Here is a 19777-nt window from a genome sequence, read left to right on the forward strand (position 1 = left end):
ACACCTGTAAATGCCAAGAAAAACCAAATTCCCCAGCGCAAATTAAATTTAGGCCAACAAATGAGAGTTTCACAATCAATTCAGGGCTTAATCAACAAAAGACTGTCCTCAAGGCTGTATCTTCGTCTCAATTAATGCAACATGTTCTAAATATATTTTGTAACTATGGGTGATAGATCTAAAAAAAAGTGAGGAAAAGAACTCAAAATATTTCATGCCGTTGACATTTATTTTTGTACTTCCATTCCATTTATTTTCAAGTAATATTAGAATTTTTAACCACCATTGTCTTATTTTGATACGAACACGTCTAACTTTCCTTATGTATTTCTCTTTTTACGTACGGATAAACCTAATCTATTTATGCTAAAGTAGGTCTGTTATGAAATTACATATTATTAGATTGCCAAAATTATGGTTCACTGACCTAAACAGATATACAACATAAACTTAAGCAGCTTGTTAAAATTTACCTTACGAACAAAAATGTACTTTTACAATTGTATACCTGTATCCTAATACCAAAGTCATTAACTGGTTAAATCGCGTAATCTCCAGTGTAATTATCATTATACCAGTATAAACTATATGTTTACTTTTTCAAATAAATACGGAATCGTTCTATGATAGAATTTGATTCATTTTCAGATCACAAAGTATCATTATTTTAAACTTCATCTTTAATTTTAATAGCTGTTTGCTTGATTTTGTTTCCCGACTCTCTTTTTATGCTTTTTGCAAAAGTAGGGGAATCGACGTACAATTCCTTGATAAAATGTTACTTAAAATCAACACCGTCAAACTTAAACGTATTTCTTCATAACATTGAAAATAAATAATGTTGCATCTGTAATACATATAATTATTGTTAGAATAGGTGAAACAACACTAATCGTGGTGCGGTACAATGGTATCAATTCTCGGTCAAGATTTTATTAATTTTAATATTCATATAGCTAAGTGTGTACATATGTATTTCACCTTCGTTGGTAATCATTAATATAAATGTACATAATAGATAAATGTATCTTAATAATGTGACACGATATTCGTGATTAATAACAGATGTTAATTTTGCACTTTATGGTTTCACAGATCAACAAATAGACTAAAAAAACTAATTTTCAAATTCGTTTAATTTATAAACATTTCGGATGGACATCATGATAACAAAAAAATGCAAAATTGGAAAAGATAACTCATTATAATTGAATCTGGGATGTGCTTTATAAGTATTTTAAAAACAACAACTGAAAAAGTGAAAGAGTTTGTGCAAAAACAAAATAGAAAATCTTTTGCCAAATCTTGAAATCACAAGTTTTGCATCTTTCCAGACTTGTCGTTTTCTTATGAGCATCATATATTAGTCAAAAGGACAAGCACGCTGTATGGTAGGGTTATTTATAGAAACGCTTAGATGTTATTTTGTGTGTTTTTTGTAAAGTAACCAAATCCTTTGTTTGACAAAATATGAGTTAGCCTTACTTTCATGTATTCGGAGGATTCCAGTCAATAATAATCCAAATGTCTTTTTTTAAATCGTATTCATTAATAACGGCGAACTGGGCATGAAGTTTTGATCAATCATAAAAATATCTGCCCGACACTTATTGTACAAAATTAAATACAGTCAAACGGTTCTTCAAACGTGTTGCGATATTTCATACGAGTCGGAAACGGAAACCAAAATTAATTTCTATCAAATAAAGAAATATTTATCTTCATTATGTATTAAATCATTTAAAATAGGTTTTATACCGTGAAAACTAACAATACTTTGTGATAATATTATGAGCAACTTGAAACAGAATCTTGCTTTTCATCATTAAAGGTTATTAAAGAAGCCTTATTGAGAGCTCCGTTTACACCGGTTGTATATAACTCGATCATCTACGTCATCCTTTTAGCCTCACGTGCTTCAGGTCAATGTATGGGAGACTGCTAATGGTGCTTTTCCGGAGATTTTCAAAGTTTACATGGATCGGCGAATGGTTGCTATGGCCGATATCTGGTATGTGGAGTACAGCACTTTTTAAACCATAGAGACATACGAAAGTGTGCGCTAGTTTTACAGCAAACCAAATGGTCTCCGTTTATGTATCTAGAGCAAATTGACTAAAACTCATTTGTACTGCAAAACAAATGATCGCCGTTTATATATCTAGAGCATTGTCTAAAAATCGTTTTACAACAAAACAAACGGTGTCAATTTATATATCTAAATTGTCAAAAAAGTATCACAGCAAATAAACAGTCAATTTATATTAGAGTGTCTAAAAATCGTTTCACAGCAAAACATATGGTCGCCGTTTATATATCTATAACATTGTCTAAAAATTGCTTTACAGCAAAACAAATGATCGCCGTATATAAATATAGAGCATCAATAATTGAACTGACATAAGATAATGATTCACGTTAATGAAAATACATATTATTATGTACTACATCAGTAAGTCATCGTCACTCTGAGAACGTCGATTTTATGACAGAACCTTTATCGATGAACTGTTTGAATGTTCGCCAATACCAATGACGTTATCGGTGGTAATACTTCCAGAAGCCATATAGAAGCAGTCGTCTGTGTTATAATTACAATTTATACACCACACACGACCAGTTTTAATCCGGTTTAAGCCTTTATGCAAAATCATGCATGAGTCAGTTCAACACATTTTACAAAATAATAGTTTGATTTCCATGATGAACCTATCATCAGTTGTCAGTATCTTTATTATAAGACTTATGTTTAGAAACAAAGCATTTCGAAACCATACTCCAGCTATAATGTCGATCATATCGGGAACAGCTTTTAAAATTGTAGTTGGTGTATGAACATCACGATATAAAACGTACTAAATGTACAGTGACAATGATAGCAACCGTGTTCCGAAACAATTATTTTTAATGATTAATGGACACCCCAAGCTAATAAATCTTATCCTCTTTTTCTGTCGAGTTTTCTAGTGTTTGGGGGTATGTGTCAGTGAGATGACACTATCAAAAGAACCCATCATTACAAGGAGCCACAACACGAACATACCGCAGTCTCCCAAAATATACAGGCATCAATTGTAATACGCGTAACACATTGCAAAATTAACTGTTTAACGTTGAGCCAACCAAATTTTATTTCTGTGATACGTTACCGAAATTCGGGGTGCACGGTAACTTACTACGATCGCGGAAATTTATTTCGTATTTAGTTAAAATTGCGTAAAAAGCCGGATGTACGATAATATTTTCTGTTCCTTAAAACTCTGAAACAGAAATGCAATCGTCTTTGATCCATGTTCTAATCTATACAGGATGCGAGGAAGCGAGCGAGCTGTTTGATAAAGATTGGCAATGATATGTCACACCATATTGATTTTCTATGATTTTTAATCTTTAAGTTGCGCAGGAAATCATTAATTTATCACGCGTTTCTATTGAATGGCGTTATTCATTTCTCTGTTTAGAATACATGTGCGTTCTCGAGGATCCGAGAGCTGTTTTATTAGGGTATTAAGTGATTCTTCAATCCTTGTTAAAGCCTGGTAATAGTCGGATACTTTTTGCTATGGCTGATACAGAGTGAAAACTCATCACAATTTATAGATCAACTATCAAACCATAATAGTCAGAAGGTGTCACGCATCATTATCACCCGGAAGTGGTCGTTAATTGCGTGGGCGGTGATCATAATAATGACAGAATATGACACTGTACTTCAATACATAGGCCGTATTTTGGGACTGGAAAACAACTAAACCTTATTCTATTCATAACGATTTCATGCTTAACAAATAGAACAGCTTTTTCAGACGTTAGAGACCAAAAATTCTAATCAATTGTCATTGAACTTCAATACTAATTCAAGAGCTGTGATTGAAATTCAGCCCAATTCGGATAAACCATTTAAAATGATAATCAGGGGGAAAATTCCTACAAGAAAAATAAATGAATGTCCATAACATATTAAAAGCCCTAATTCATATTAAGGACATTTTTACAGAGATATTTTTTTGGAAACTGTACCGTAGCTATAGTCTGGAAGATAGGTAACAATCATCAAATGTTGATTTCATATCTAAGAAACATGATTTATTCAGATCGACCAATCAATATTGTCTTAACATTTTTATTCTTACTTTTCAGAATCAGATTTATTATTATTTTGTTGTTTATTATATGATTGTATTAGAGATTTTAGATGTTTATTGTACTATTCCGAATTTGCATATTACAGAGTTATCTGTACTTGCGGGTAGGTATTAAGCGTAACGTCATATGTTTCGGAGAAAACAACGTGAATCGCACTCACAAAATAATGACGTAACAATTGATACCCACCCGCAAGGGAGCTAACTCAGTAATATGCAAAGACGGAATATCGTTTACAGCCATCGCATTAATAGTCTATGAAATTGATGCTTTCCTATTTTAGACGAAATTCAGTTGCATACTTGAGCATCTCTCAAGTGGAGAATGCATTCAATAAAATGACATCTAACAAAGTCAAAAGAAGCCAATGTAATCTTTAGGAGCTATCGAATTCTTCATTAACGTTATAGAAAAATTACAATCCACAACTTGTTTCTAATATTTCCCTACTTTTCTTATTCACCTCGCATGCAATAAATGGCATTTGTATGGCTTCGTATGTGACGTGTGTTGTTGCCGCGGTGATCAATACTAGAATGTCGTGAATAACACATGTTCGCAAGATCATTAATTTTCCTGTTATTGGACGTGGCGACATTTGAGTATTGCCTTTAACATTTTGAGCTTAATTAAAACTCGATATTAATATCCAGCACAATTTATCGAGCGGAAAACCACATGTTCTGTTATACAAACCGTTTCTTGGTGTTTTCAATTTTATAAATTTATTTAATGAAATTGTTTTTCACGCCTTGCTATAGTCAAAAATGTAGTACTGTTGCAAGCACGTGACAGTTTGTCAATGTTCCAACGCGTTCGTTAATTTAATAAAATGTCACGTGTTTGATGGATATTGAGTCCCATATTTGGTGAACAGCCATCAAAATTATTCATATTTACTCTTATCGCATTCCCGACGAGTCACCAAATGACGAAACATATGTTTGACTTATTTTGATACTCCATTACTTAAAAACAACAGGTGGCACTTTACATAGATAAGCTTCACGCTAAACAAATGCACATGATTCGTCAATGCATACATTTAACTCCATAATGTCAGCTTGCTATTTAATGAAAGTTTTACATTAATTACAGGTATAAATTTCTTTAAAGATGCTCCACCGCCGACAGAGCATATATGATAGTCATCATTTGAACAATAATTGGTGTTTTATCGTGTATATATATGTCTAATTAACACAAAAAATAATAAAAAATGATTTATTTTCCTTTGGTGCATGCGCAATCAGTACATCAATCCAAATAGGATATAGTGCCACGGAATTTGTTCGGGATGCAATTAATTATTTTTCATATTTTTAACTTGAATTAAAATTAGAAGCTCAAACTTTTCAACGGTGGTAATGGTGTAAAGTAAGTAACATTTGTAACTGAAGAAAAATGCTAAATCGTCTGCTCCTGTTTTTGATAATGAAAAAATACCATTTGTCAGCGATGGAGCAATTTTAATTGACGGTTTTGGCATCCACCATTTCTATTTCGGAAATGGGATTAAGTCGCCACCCATTACTGTTGCGTTCATTCTATGGCACCAGTGACAGTCTGGTTCCTTTGATTCGCCAGGATTGCTTTTGTGCACAATGTCTTGAGACATTTCGTTCACATGCTGCGACTTCATTGTTTTAAAGTCCAACTATTGAAATTAGTGCCCTTCTTTCTCTCGGAGTAAACTAATAATGTTGAACACTGACTTTTCTCTGCCCTACATTGTAACATTTAAACGAAGTTTAAGTGAAAATCGGGACCTATCTGCGCTTTTGTTGATAATTCCAGTACCTTAAGACTTTTCATGGTTGGGGGAAGGAGGGTGATGAAGATCTTCAAATTCTGACAAAACCGCAGATTTAATGGTCTGTATTCGGCAAACACTCCTATTTTACCAACAACTATTTAATGTTTCACTGTATTTCCTTGTGATTTCAAAGTTGAGTATTCATATTTAAACTTCTTACTTTGTTGCTAAACTGTAGCATTTGGTACTATATGGTAATGTACTTCAACGGAGATACAAACACTGTAAAGTAAGCATGGTGCATCATCAAATGTTTTTGCTTGCGGAAACAGACACTAGAAATTGATTTTTCACATTCCGTATCAAATGCATAACATTGCCACCAGTTGCTTGTGAAAGTCATTATGTTTTAACGAAATTAGAGAAACGTCATTTTTTTAATTCCAAGATTTTCAATTTGAAAGCAACTTCAATCGGAAAATCGCATCTGAACTTTAATTAAGAATGCTTCATTTGGTTGGCATCAGCGCCCCGGTGGGCGTACGGATGTATTGTTCTACACGGTAGTCGGCAATTGCCACGTGATTGAAGTTTATGTGACGTCATAATGCCGTGAGGAAGACATGCCATGGCCATTGCCGTAATCCGAATCACAACTGCCATATATGGTAACTAATCAGAAGTTTACCGATGACTGAGTTTTGATTGCGTGCGATAACGATCAGGATTGATTCTTATAAATGGAATCTAATTATCAGCTTTGGTAGGAGATATGTGTATATTTGGTGTGCGTAAAGAGCCTGAACAAATAATTTCTTAAGGTAATGTTATTTTTAATCCACGTAACCATTTTTACACATAGGATATATCGACATTTTTCCAATTAATCCAATCAATTGCCAAAATTTACCTTTAATAAACATAAAAGAAGAACACAAGAGAAGTAAGTTTATAAATTATAGCGAGAAAAATGTTTTCCCCTTTTCCTTTCAAGAGTAAAAAGTAAACATTGACGTAATATGTGCATGAAAACAAATAAAATCTTATCTAGGATAACTTTATGTATCATATTATGAAAAATATATGATTTGATTGGTATGTGCAGCGCTTCTAAGTTTCCGTTTCTGTTGGCGTCGTCTGTGGAAAGTGTCATTACTGCAAGCCTGCTTTGACGGTGATTTGTATTTGCATAGTTTCTCATATAAAAAGAAAGAATCAATATGTTAGCATTTACAAGTTCAAGTTGCTATAGATGGTGGCCCTTTACAACAGTTCACTGATATCGTAACTATTACTTCAAGAGTCACATTTATGTATGAATAGCTAGATAATATTTGTAGAAGGCCAATCCTGGCAATATATTTATAATGTAAATACTAAGTAGAAAATTTCAAACCTACAAACTCCGATCACTCTTCTTATCTATGACAACAATACACTCGTAGTACACCAAAATGTTTTCAAATGTTTACGTCATTGGAGGTGAACCAAAACAAGACATGTAAGGTATAAATGCGATGTATAAAAAAAATCGTTTTAAAAAGATATTTGCTGTCCATCATGCCTTACCATTTTTTATTATCCTGATGAAAACTTTACTTTTCTGCCACAGCATTATGCTTCATCTAACATTTAAAATTTGGCGGTGCTTATTTTGCAGACGACACGACTGCTTTGCACACGAAACTTTGACGCATGCTTACTGATGATCTGTTAAAGTATTTCCTTTGTTTGGTACTGGGCGTCGCTTTAGTTGTCCTCGATACTACTTTGTTGTGTTGTCGACATTTGTTTCCTTGCTCAAACCACCATATTGATGATCACATTGTAAAAAGAATTGAAAGCGAAACTTTTATATTGTTGTGTATTTTTGAAAAATAACTTCTTCGCGTTCTCCTTGATATTTTAGGATACGTCACGTTCCATCTAGTATAAATCACAAAGAGAGCAAAACCGTTTAGATTCTCGTGGGTGGGGGTTGTCGTTTTGGTTAATTTTAAAAAAGGAAACCTTTAACACCTGCATTCAGCGTCAAATGCATTAACAGCCAGTTTGAGAAGTGGTAATAAACTTAACGACAGGGTGAAATAATCAACGGTGTGAGTAAATTAAAGCCAACTCTCGGAGACCGTGTGTCGGTCGATATTCTCCCTTCACCAGATTTCAGGAAGGTAAAACCTATCTCTATCACAATAATTCTTTGATTTCGTGAAAGATCCATTTATATGCGGTCAAAGAAACTTGGATCAAAACAGACGTAGGAGGCCTATGGCTATATGTTCATAGAAGCAATTTAGAACGATTCATTCTGAATCTTGTCTGAGTAAATTAAAGCCAACTCTCGGAGACCATAACTTGTCGGTCGATATTCTCCCTTCACCAGAGATCATGAAGGTAAAACCTATCTCTTTCACAGTAATTCTTTGATTTCGTGAAAGATCCATTTATATGCGGTCAAAGAAACTTAGATCAAACCAGACGTAGGAGGCCTATGGCAATATTTGTTCATAGAAGCAATAGAACGATTCATTCTGAATCTCTCAATCTTTTCCTGATGATTGCTGTAGGTATTGATTTGCCAGATCTTCTGAAACCATTACCTAGGATATTGGTGGAATTTCATATTTTCTGAGATTTGCTAAGAGTGACGAACACTATCATGGATTTGAATCCATCCACATTTAAAAAAAAAATAGAAATAGAGTTTTACAGTACAAAATATAGACCATCCTCGCGAAGTATTAACATCGAAAAGTGTACCTATTATTATTAGCTTTCTCCATATCGCGGAGAGCTGCAGCAGCGGCGGCACGTGATAATTACATGCGATAACTGGAGCTCTTTTTGGCGACAAAACTCCAATTTCTAAAAAGAAAAAGAAAAAAAAAACTTGAAAATGATTGGTGTGGATGATACGCCATATTTGTTTTTTATACTGTTTCAATTGTATATGATTCGATTATATCATGTGGGACAGATGTCAGTTACTGACCGCTGGTCGGTGTTTTTTCTACGGGCACTCCTGTTTTCCTCTACCATATAAACTTTACACGTCCGTAAATGACTCTGGCTATTAATAGGACGTTAGTATATCAAATGTACTATGTAACCAATTAAATTCACGCCGAGTGGATTAGCAGACACATATCCTGATGAGATATCATGAACGGTGTTCCAAAGATATTGATATTGCTTTATAAACTTCATAGGAGGAATTGATGAAAGCTTTGAATTTAACCATTGATTACTTTCTAGTATTCGATGTATAGATCCTTCGTACGCTGTTCAACGGTTTTTGTGGTGATATGCAGTAGGCCCTATATATTACCATAGTAACATCACTACATATAGAACACTATATACTCTATCATCAATCAAAAAAATCCATTTAGACCGTTTGTTCCTTGAATCTAATTCCAAAGTATTAACGCATTTTTATTTAGCAGATTCACGAAAGGAATATCTTTATTTTTCCAATTAATTGATCTCGTGTCACATTTCGATCGAATTCAGGTACTTTTGTTCCGAAGATGATCAATTGAATAAAAAAAAGAATAGGTAAAACAGCCATATTGTGTAGTTCTGTACATTTAATATCTTAATACTTGAAATTCAACACAAAGTTTGGTTTAAAGTATTCCGGAAGGGTTGAATAATGTCATGGTACATAATGAAGTTTCATCGATCTATAATCCATCCGATGGAATTTTGTTGTGGTTAATTTCTTAGAGGTCAAAGTATTAATAAGGTCGTTGTGATATTTTCCATTACATAAAAGTCTGGATGTCCACCCAATGGTCACAGGGGCCCATGAAAAGGAGGTCGAGTCCTAAAACTTTTGAAAAGGTCCTTCAGACAATTACGGTATATAGATATATATTGACTGCTAACTATTTCACATGTCCCTGTGACAAAAACTATAGCATTGTCTTAACTATCAGTATATCAGTTACTATGAAACTGATGGTATCCGCGTATTTTCCGTTTGAAAATTCGAATTTATCATCAACATCTAGTTCATAGTGTAAATTAACAACGTGTTTCCAGGGCTATTTTGAGCTACATTATGTATTCTTCATCAATACTTGATGGAGTTGATAATGACACCTTTTGTAACTGCCGCGACAGTTGTTTAGTTAGCTCATCAGTGTGCACTTTGACATTTTCATGTTCATGGATTCATACTATCGCTAAAAGCTTGTTGAACTGCCTAAAAGGAACATGTCTGGTGTATTCTAATGGTTTTTATAATCGGTATCCTGAAAGGTAGATTAAGAAAAAACCAAATGTCACCTGAAATATTTCAGCAATACTTTAGATATTCAAATGCATGTTGACACGTTACCTAGTACATGCATATGTATCGTCAATAAAGGATGTTATCCAAAATCTAAAAATATCACCTAATTTAAATATTTCATCCATACATTGGACGAACCTTAACCTTCAAACACCAAATGTTTCAAGAGCAAATGTTTTAGCGAAATGTTTAATCAATGCTTAAGATATACCAATGTCTTAAAATATCCCGAATGTTTCGCAAATGTCTTAAGGTCCCAAACAAAGATCGAAATGTTGTCTCATGAAATATTTCGTCAGTGCTTTAGATACCAATACCTTCAAATGATCTTATGAAATATTTCGTCAGTGCTTTAGATACCAACACCTTCAAATGTCTCATGAAATGTTTCGTCAGTGCTTTAGATAAACACCTTCAAATGTCTCATGAAATATTTCGTCAGTGCATTAGATACCAATACCTTCCCTTCAAATGTTTCATTGAATTTTTCGTCAGTGCTTTAGATAACAACACCTTCAAATGTCTTATAAAATATTTCGTCAGTGCTTTAGATATACATGTAAATCTGTATGTCAATCGCTTGACGGAATATACTGTATGTAATTTAAAATGAAGTAAAATTAAACCAATGCAGTTTGTAAGATCGATTATTCTGTATTCTATATAACTCTATCTATTGCCATTTAAGACACATAAAAAACAACATAAGAATCTGGAGTTATCCTGTTGGTAAAATGTATCAAGCCACATAATTTTATTTGTAAAGTACAAATTTATTTATCAGCCGTTTTTTTTTTTTTCATAATTAGCAGCATAACAAAATGTTTGTTTCTTTACAATGTTTTTCTTTCAATGAGGTATTACATATCACTCTAATATACGGCCATGTTACAGATGTACTTGAAGGCATCTGGTGGGATATATGAGGGCCATATAGCCAGATTAATGCTATAATTGACCACTGATTGTCGGCTTTATGTAGTTTATAGATGTGGCGTCTGCAGTGTGTTTATTCCCAAGGGCAAATCAACGTTTTAAACAACGATTCGAGTTTCTTTTTATAGACAATCTGAAACCGGAGGTAGCTATAACAACAATAATGGCCATGTGCGTATATTGGTATACGTTAGAGCTGACGTCATTTCCTTTGGGGAAAGACTTGTGTTAATATATATATATATACAAACCTACTAACCTTCCATACATTCTATATATCCTCATTGTCCCTGTCTGATATGTCTAATCTAATGTGCAAATGAATTCGTGTTCGGACGTGGAAATTTGTATGATGGATAATTGTCCTTTTTATCATGCCATTTCGTGATGCGTTTTCATAGACGTCCACACAGGCCAAAGTGAGTCTTTTTTCCGTTTATCAAATGCGTTTATACATGTATATGTACATTTGCATGTGACAGATAAGTGAACAATTTTAGACAAGTATGGGGATCGATCGACTAAAGTGCTAGTGCTTTTCTTTTGAATAACATTTCATCTTTAAGGTTCCTTACCTGTAATATAAGGCAAATACAAACTCAACATCGTTTGTTTGTTTTGTCTTTGAATTTAGGTTCCATTCGTTTTCATTTAGAACCGCTTTTATTAAATAAAGTTTGTTTAAGTTTATCGCGACGTGATTTATTGGACGATTTCATGTGATGAACGAAAAAATAAACATTTACAGAACTACAACATCACAGACCGGTCATTTCTCCATTACAGTAAACTGTACAGCTATAGGGGTCGACAAAGATAAGCAGACGGTCAAGATTCATATTCTTGCAAAATGATCTGTTCTTACACTATGATTATTGAAAAATACAATGTCCTTTAAAAATGAAATATTTCCCTAGACCTACCTGTATTATCTTGGACCTCCAAAAAGATATCTTTGACAATTGAAAGATATGCGTGTACATGTAATCTATTGGAGCTATGCATGGAGCCCCTATGTATATATATATATAATATTGGTGAACGTCATGCCTATTAGGATGGCAACCGTACATGTTATACCACAGATACAGATATATTAATTTAGACCCACCCGAGTGCCATGCATTGACCCTTTTTAGGCTTTATATAAGAGTCTATATAAAAAAATCGGTTAAATTCGTACTTTACATGTAGATACATTATACAGTACAGTACCATGTAGAATATGAATTTTACCATTTTTTATCTAGACGCCTAAAACGTCTAAATAGTGTAAGGGCTCTCTGGTCGGTCCATATTGATACCAACTGTAACTAATTCTCAGATCCAAGTGGTCCCACTTTGACTTCACGAGACCCAGATGTACAGGGTTAAACTGTAATGAATTAAGTTCAAAGAAGAAAAAAAATGTATAAACTTGATAAGGTGGTCCGATTTCCAGTACAAGGTTGACCTCAGGGGTCAACAAAGGTAAAATAACCAAGGAATATCGATTATTGTATCAGGTAATTAAATGTAAATGAAATCTTAAATGTTTGCTTAGACTCAATTAAACGATTAATTAACAAACCAACAATAGAGAGCTGTCTGCAGCGTACTACATAAAGATGTGTCAATATATTCATGTGCAACCTTCCCCGAATAGATGTAGGTTAAGGATCTCGCATGTAAAAGCCTGTTTCGTGACGTCATTTCCATTTTAATTTTGCACTTACACACATTATTTCCGGTACGCGTGAACGACAGTGACGTACATGTCTGACGGCCATTTACAGTCGACTGATAAGCGAGTTCGATTCATATAGTTTTTTTATGTCTACGTCTGATTAATTAATCATTCGAATTATCTGATTGTTTTGTTATTGACGTAATGTATTGGATTAACACTGTTTGGGTATATAATGTTGTTCCTTTATCACAGGGACTTGGCACGAATTTTCAACCAACAGCCAATATATTATATACCTGTATTATACTATAAGACATTACAAATATATATATATATTAGATATGCTTTGATTTTCCAATATTTTCTTTGGTATTGTGATGTTCAATGAATAGCATATTAACTCGGTGTTTCCATTTTTTAGAAACATCGAGTTAATATTCCTTTGCTAACTTCATTGCTCAAACGCTGCATTCTTCAGGGTGGCGTTCTATGACCAATGCGTTTCTTATAATTAATATACACAGAGACTGTTTTTGACATTTTTTAAAGAAACGACACGTCCAATATAAAAATCAAAGACCTTTGTTTCTGTCTATATGGTGTTACACCGCCCTTGTATAATTTAAAATAATGACCTCGGACTACGTCCTCGGTCATTAAAAAGTATTCTACTCGGGCGATATAACAACATATGGATCTCAACAAAGGTCCATAATTCATATTTATTGACCCTTGGTTGGAATTTGTGTCGAGTACCTGTGCATGATTTCAATGGTAAGTTATGCACAGGGACTTGACTTATTTTACACCATTACTTGACTTGTTTTACACCATTAACACACATGTTAATTCTACCGCTTTAAGCGGAAGTCTACCGATTTTATCATCAGTCTTCCCTCTATAACGCATGTCAAAATCTTCCGCTTACTACCTCATCTTCTAATTTCTCTTTGTTTAAAAAAAATAAAGTTAGTTGTCGTTCTGTGATTTTCCTCATAATATAAACAAACGCTGCACGAAATCAACATAATCATTTAGGTTAAGTTACAAGAGAACCGGACTTAAATGGCAAATTATTGAGTTACAAAACAGATGTTTTATTTTTTATGCTACAATCATAATGGAGAAACTCCATTTTCGAGAATAACTTGCAAGTTTCCGTCAAAATTATGTCATGAGTTTTTTGGGTTTTTTTAGTTTTCATCTCGCGTTTGTTATTTTCTTAATAGTTTAAACTAACGTCTATAGTTTCCTCCCAGCAATTATAAATGCCGTTTATTATATAACACTAAGTATATTAGAGTAGGTTTATGACCTAACAACTTTTATTTTAACATAGCACATGTACAAACATAATAGGTTGTTTGTAAATAATCTGGTAACTCTGGTGCTTCCTTCGAGGCTCGTATAGGAGTACACTGAATATCATGTGGACTTTAATGCTTTATAAATGAGCGTAACTTAGCGATTACAGAAGCTTTCCGTTGAGCCAGGTACAAATATGACCCTTCATTTTGATTTAAATACCACTTCACTTTTGCAACTTTTTAAATGTGAAGAGTAAATTGCTTTCCTATATCAATTTCCTAAAGTTAATTAATACCGAAATCCAATGTATGAATTAAATGACTCAGTGTTTGATCGTTCAGTGTTTGAAAAACGTTAATTAAATAGATAGATAAAAATAACCATATTTTGTTTGCATAAAAAGTAAGATTTGCGCCTCCTACAAGTGTACATTTTGTAGACAATATGGTCTTGAACGTCGGTTTGATGTTGACAATATTGTACACCGATAGCTACATGTAACTTCCTGTGTATGTGAAGTCTTTGATTAGAAAAGAAATAAACGTTTATGTTACTCACACCTTGCAATTTAATATATCGGACGTAAACAAACCTATTGTTAATATCATGTACATAGCCGTTTTATTTCTGTAGCTATACAGGGATGACGTAAATCGCTTCTTTCAACTGTTTTATTAGTAACACTTAAAAAGAAGTTAAAATTTCCATAATGGAACTCGCATATATTTCTTCCTGTAAAGTTATATTGTGTTGAATGACTGGCAGTGAGGGATTTCATGTTTACATGTCTATACTTCATAGATAGACAGCTGTTCAATAATGATCAACACAGAGGCCATCCGAAGACTTCAGTTGGTCATTATATGGTCAGAACCATGCTAATGGTATTTCAATTAACACCTTTAGAACGGAACAGCAGATGGACATTGTCAATTCCAATCATTGATTGACTTAAATGATGAACTAGGCCTAGTCATCATTGCTATACGATCCTAAATGGATTCGTTTTTACAGATGTATGTATATTCTACATGTACAGAGGCATTTGAGATAAGTTAATGATGGAAAACAAAGACAAATCCTTTATTAAAATTAGCTTAACAAAAAGGAAATCACGGTTTCCAAGGTCTGCATGCAACATGCATGTGGCGCTCTTTTAAATAATACATGTACATGTAGGCAGATGAATCTTAATTAGTGGTATAACTATATGACTCGGAAAATATTGAAGATTGCCAAATTAGAAGTGAAAATAATTGCCAAATTAGCTTACTCTTTTCAGTGGATGTATTTTTCACCCAAAAACTTTTAAAAGATCATAGTTCTTAGCTTTGGCCATTTGGCGGGAAATAGCACGATCAATCTGTGACGTAATCAAAATGGCGGATTGGAAGTTTTTCGAAGCGCTGTCGTTCAAGATGACCGTACACAGATAACGTTTCTTAAATTATGCATATATGTGTCTATAGGTAGGCGGGGTAAAGTCAACAAAGTACATTCGATGATTCGTAAAGTATTAGGTATTTGGAGTCAGGTAACATATTATCAGCTTTTAATTTATTGTGCCAAATGTATTGTGGACGCCAGCATCCTCGTAACAAGACGTTTCAGCGACCGTTTTCATGCGCTGGAATGTACAGTATGCATGCCTAATATTGAATTTTTTGTAACATATGTATGAACGTAAGGGTATATCATTAATTGAAAACTAAGTAATCTTCAATTCTTGGTGTAGCCTATCTTATTCTTACTATGTGGATGGTCATTTGTTTTGTTCTGAAACTGAAAGTACAACGTCAATAACCCGCTGAATCACTACTGAAGTTTTGTATCATACATGTACAGTGTTCATTAAGAGATAAAGTATTAGGTCCTGTCACCATACACCAAATGACGTAATTATCACAGGGAAATGAGAAATAGAATGGCATCCCAGGACTTTTTCTGTGGGCTTTTTGGGGCCAATAATGGGTTTCATTCCCAATGGAAATTATTTCAATTTTATGCCAAATTCCCCAAAAAAAAACAATTTCCTCCTGGAAATTTTCTTCCCAAATTGCATATTTTATTCCAAAAATGAGGTTAAAAGGCCCCTGCCCAATTAAGTGAAAAAAAGACATTTTAAGACGTTTTAGGGGTCTACCGGCAGGCATCCATCAATATAGTCACCTTCTGATAGAAGACACCACCATGCTGATTTCCACAAAAAATGTATGAAAATTTGTGTGCGATCATACAAATAGATATTATATGTGATGGCGAGAATTGGTATTTTGCGAGAACTGGTTGCCTGTCAGAAGATCAAAATTAGTAAAAATGTAAATACACGTCAAGGATAGAAAGCTCCATGAGTCTGAAAGATAGGCATGCATGGGCCTTCCAAATAAGGAATTCTGGATTTGTACAGATAATATTATACAGTAGGCCTAACATTATGCATTGATTTATGTCCAAAAAAAATAAAGAAAAAAAAAATTAAATTAAATTGAATTCAAAATTGATGAAGGTAAAGTGAACATTTTCTCATCAGTTGATTTTTGTTTGCAGATTTTGATTTTATCCTGTGATGATGGAGAAAGAAACTAAACCAGCTCAACCAACCATGGAGCCTCTAACAGAGGAGAGAGTGGAACATTTCCTTATGAACCATGAAGATTTCTTGGCAAAGTTTTATGAAAAGCATGGTTCAAAAGAAATGATTGAAAAAATGACCGGAAAAAAATCCCTAGATGCTACAAATATCACTATCGTGAAATCGGACACACTAGTGGCATTTGATAAAACTCCTAGCGCAGATAATGCTAAAAGAAAATCTGTAATAGGATCCCCAGGTAAACCCCTGGGTGGTTATCAATCCTCACAAAGGAACTCGGTCACGACCAGCATGTTTAAGCAGTATGTTGAAGGACAAATGAAAAAGATGAAGAAGGCTTCATTGGTTCAAAACATTGTTAGTTTGCGTAAACTAAATGAGCAAGAGTTATTCATGGAACTGATCCGGGATATTGCAACAGAACTTGATGTAAATGTACTATGTCATAAGATATTACAGAATGTTAGTATATTAACTAAAAGTGATCGTGGAAGTCTGTTTCTGGTACGAGGCAACGAACAAAAGAAATATCTTGTGTCCAAACTTTTTGATGTCACCAGAACTTCAACTCCAGAAGAATCAATTCACACAGAAGAAAATGAAATAAAAGTGCCATTTGGAAGGGGAATAGCAGGTCATGTTGCTGAAACGAAGGGAACTGTCAACATCAAGGAAGCTTACGATGTAAGATATGTTATAAATGGCAAGTTTATAAGCTGAAATAAACATATTACAATTAATAGATTATTGCTTTTATGCTGGCAAAAGACAGTTCAACATTGTCAAAGATGAAGTAACCATTCCTACAGACCTACAAGCATCTCCTATGATCATTGCATGACAATTGTTATTACAATTGAAATTTTAAAGACAGCCAGTGATTTTTCAGGGTATTTTGGGAAAAAAGTTTTTGTAACAAATTGGGAATTTTAATGCAGAAAGAGCAGTTTGGGGAAAAAGTTAAACATTACTGAACATGGTATTACAGGTGATTAGATATTATAAAACAGTAAACTGTTTCATTTTATCAAAAGATGACGACCACTCTGACCATCACAATAGTTTCAGAGTAGTTTGTTTGAGATTAAACAAAGAGGGGAGAGCTTTTTTGGTATTGTTTGTTTTTCAGAGATTTTATTTGGGAATTTTTCATTGTAATTAGGAAAAAATAGTGAGTTTGGCATAGTTATATGAGGAGAAAAATCACTGACAGCATACCGCTCATATAACTGTCAAATGCAGTTGTTTGAATATTAAACACTGGGGCTGCATAGTCTGTCTTTCAGTATTACAGTTATCTCCCTTGTTAATTGGTATCAATTGTAATGACAAATTATGCTGTTTTCCCTGAAAAATATGACTTTTCACTCACAAATACATGACTTAACAATCAACATTTACCCTCAAGGACAGATAACTCTGTAATTCCGTCTTTGCATATTATAGAGTTAGCTCCCTTGCGGGAAGGTATCGATTGTTTCGTCATTATTTTGTGAGCGCAATTCATGTCATTTTCTTCGAAAAGTATGACGTTACGCTCAAAAACATATGACGTCACAATCAATACCTATCCCCAAGGACAGATAACTCTGTAATATGCAAATACAGAATATGAAAATGCGGAACATCACAAATTTTAAAAGGACAATTCAGTCTAAGTACATTAAAATTTGCATATAAATGTATCGGAAACAAACCAGTTCTAATGGAAATTAGTTTAGTTGGTTTTACTGTGATATGCCAAAAAAGCCCACTGTAGTGAAATATATATATGTGTCAGAAATGTTCAACTCCCTTGCTGTCCGCCATTACACATTGTGGTGGGATGTCTTGTATGCCAAACCCTGACCCTTGCCAGTGTAGTAAAGATTTTTTTGTCTATAAGAACCACTCAATTCGCTCTTACAGTAGTGTGTTTATGTTATTCGGTGCATGTACATGTCTAAATATAATTTCATTAGCTCCTCAGTGGTTATGCTTTGCATTTGATTAATGTACGTACTTTGTCTCGGGTTTGGGTACCGCATACATCATCTCATACTGTCATGTTATACCTGCTTAATCGTATTGATCAACAATTTGGAATTTTATTGGTATCAATCAAAATACCTATCTATATCATGGAATTTGTAACTATTTCTTGTTACATGTTTCATAAAGAATGTAAAACAACGCATCTATGTCATATTTTGCTTTGTGGTAACGTAACAGAATTAGCCTCATTGAATTGTCTCTTTAAGATTTTGAAATAGTTACCCCTTAAATAAATGATAAAGGATATTTGATTTAGGTTAAAAATGCTTACAAAGTAGGTTCCAAAAGAGAATTTTTGGTAAAAATATTACACAAAGTGTGAATTTATGTCTCTTTTTGTTTTCCTGATGCTTAATGTCTAAGGTGTTGTATGGATATTAGTGATGATATTAATCTGTAGGATCCAAGATTTAACCAAGATGTTGACAAGAAGACTGGCTACCGAACGCACAGTATACTTTGCATGCCAATCCTAAGCTATGATGAAGAGATTGTTGGTGTTGCACAAATCATCAACAAAGTGGATGGGCCACATGAATTTACCAAACAGGATGAGGAGGTAATCTATTAATTAAAAAGAATGTGTCTTAATTAATAAAGACATGAAGTATCCATCAGGAAGAAAAGGCAATGACTTTATAGTGTTTTTTTTTCTCTTTTGAAAATCATTTTATTAGTATAATATATATACATAAAAAAATCAAGACTAGCTAGGTCATTACACTTACAGTGAACCTACACTAATTCAAACAGGTAAAGTCAGAAAATCCTGAATATCTATAATTGGATTTGATAATTAACTCTAAACAGAATTAGGCACTCTGAAAAATTTGAAACTTAAGTTTTCAGATTATCGGGGTCCTATGTATTACTGAATATATAATAGTTGTAAATCTAAATCTTCTTACTTTTTTTTTTACATATTATGTATGAAAAGATCTTATAGTTTAGATATACCATTGGAAAACTTATCTGATGATGGTTTTCAATGGGGACTTAAGACCTAGAAAATTCTGTGATAATATCGCTTGTTTA

At 33.6% G+C, this 19777-nt stretch overlaps 1 protein-coding gene across 4 annotated transcripts in view; it reads left to right on the top strand.

The window, feature by feature from the left end:
- Positions 1–19777, top strand: part of LOC138335251 (cGMP-specific 3',5'-cyclic phosphodiesterase-like) — a 52903-nt gene that overhangs the window by 7396 nt on the left and 25730 nt on the right. Inside the window, exons 1-3 of one of the 4 annotated variants that reach the window (XM_069284245.1) lie at positions 11403–11557; positions 16663–17392; positions 19143–19301. In XM_069284245.1, the coding sequence (XP_069140346.1) occupies positions 16682–17392; positions 19143–19301 (870 nt within the window). In that variant the 5' untranslated portion in view covers positions 11403–11557; positions 16663–16681. Of the gene's footprint in view, positions 1–11402; positions 11558–15474; positions 15755–16662; positions 17393–19142; positions 19302–19777 lie in introns of those variants that run through there. The other 3 variants (XM_069284243.1, XM_069284247.1, XM_069284246.1) reach the window with 3 other exon arrangements.

This window comes from Argopecten irradians, chromosome 11 (genome assembly GCF_041381155.1).
Source record: "Argopecten irradians isolate NY chromosome 11, Ai_NY, whole genome shotgun sequence".
Lineage (NCBI taxonomy): Eukaryota > Metazoa > Mollusca > Bivalvia > Pectinida > Pectinidae > Argopecten > Argopecten irradians.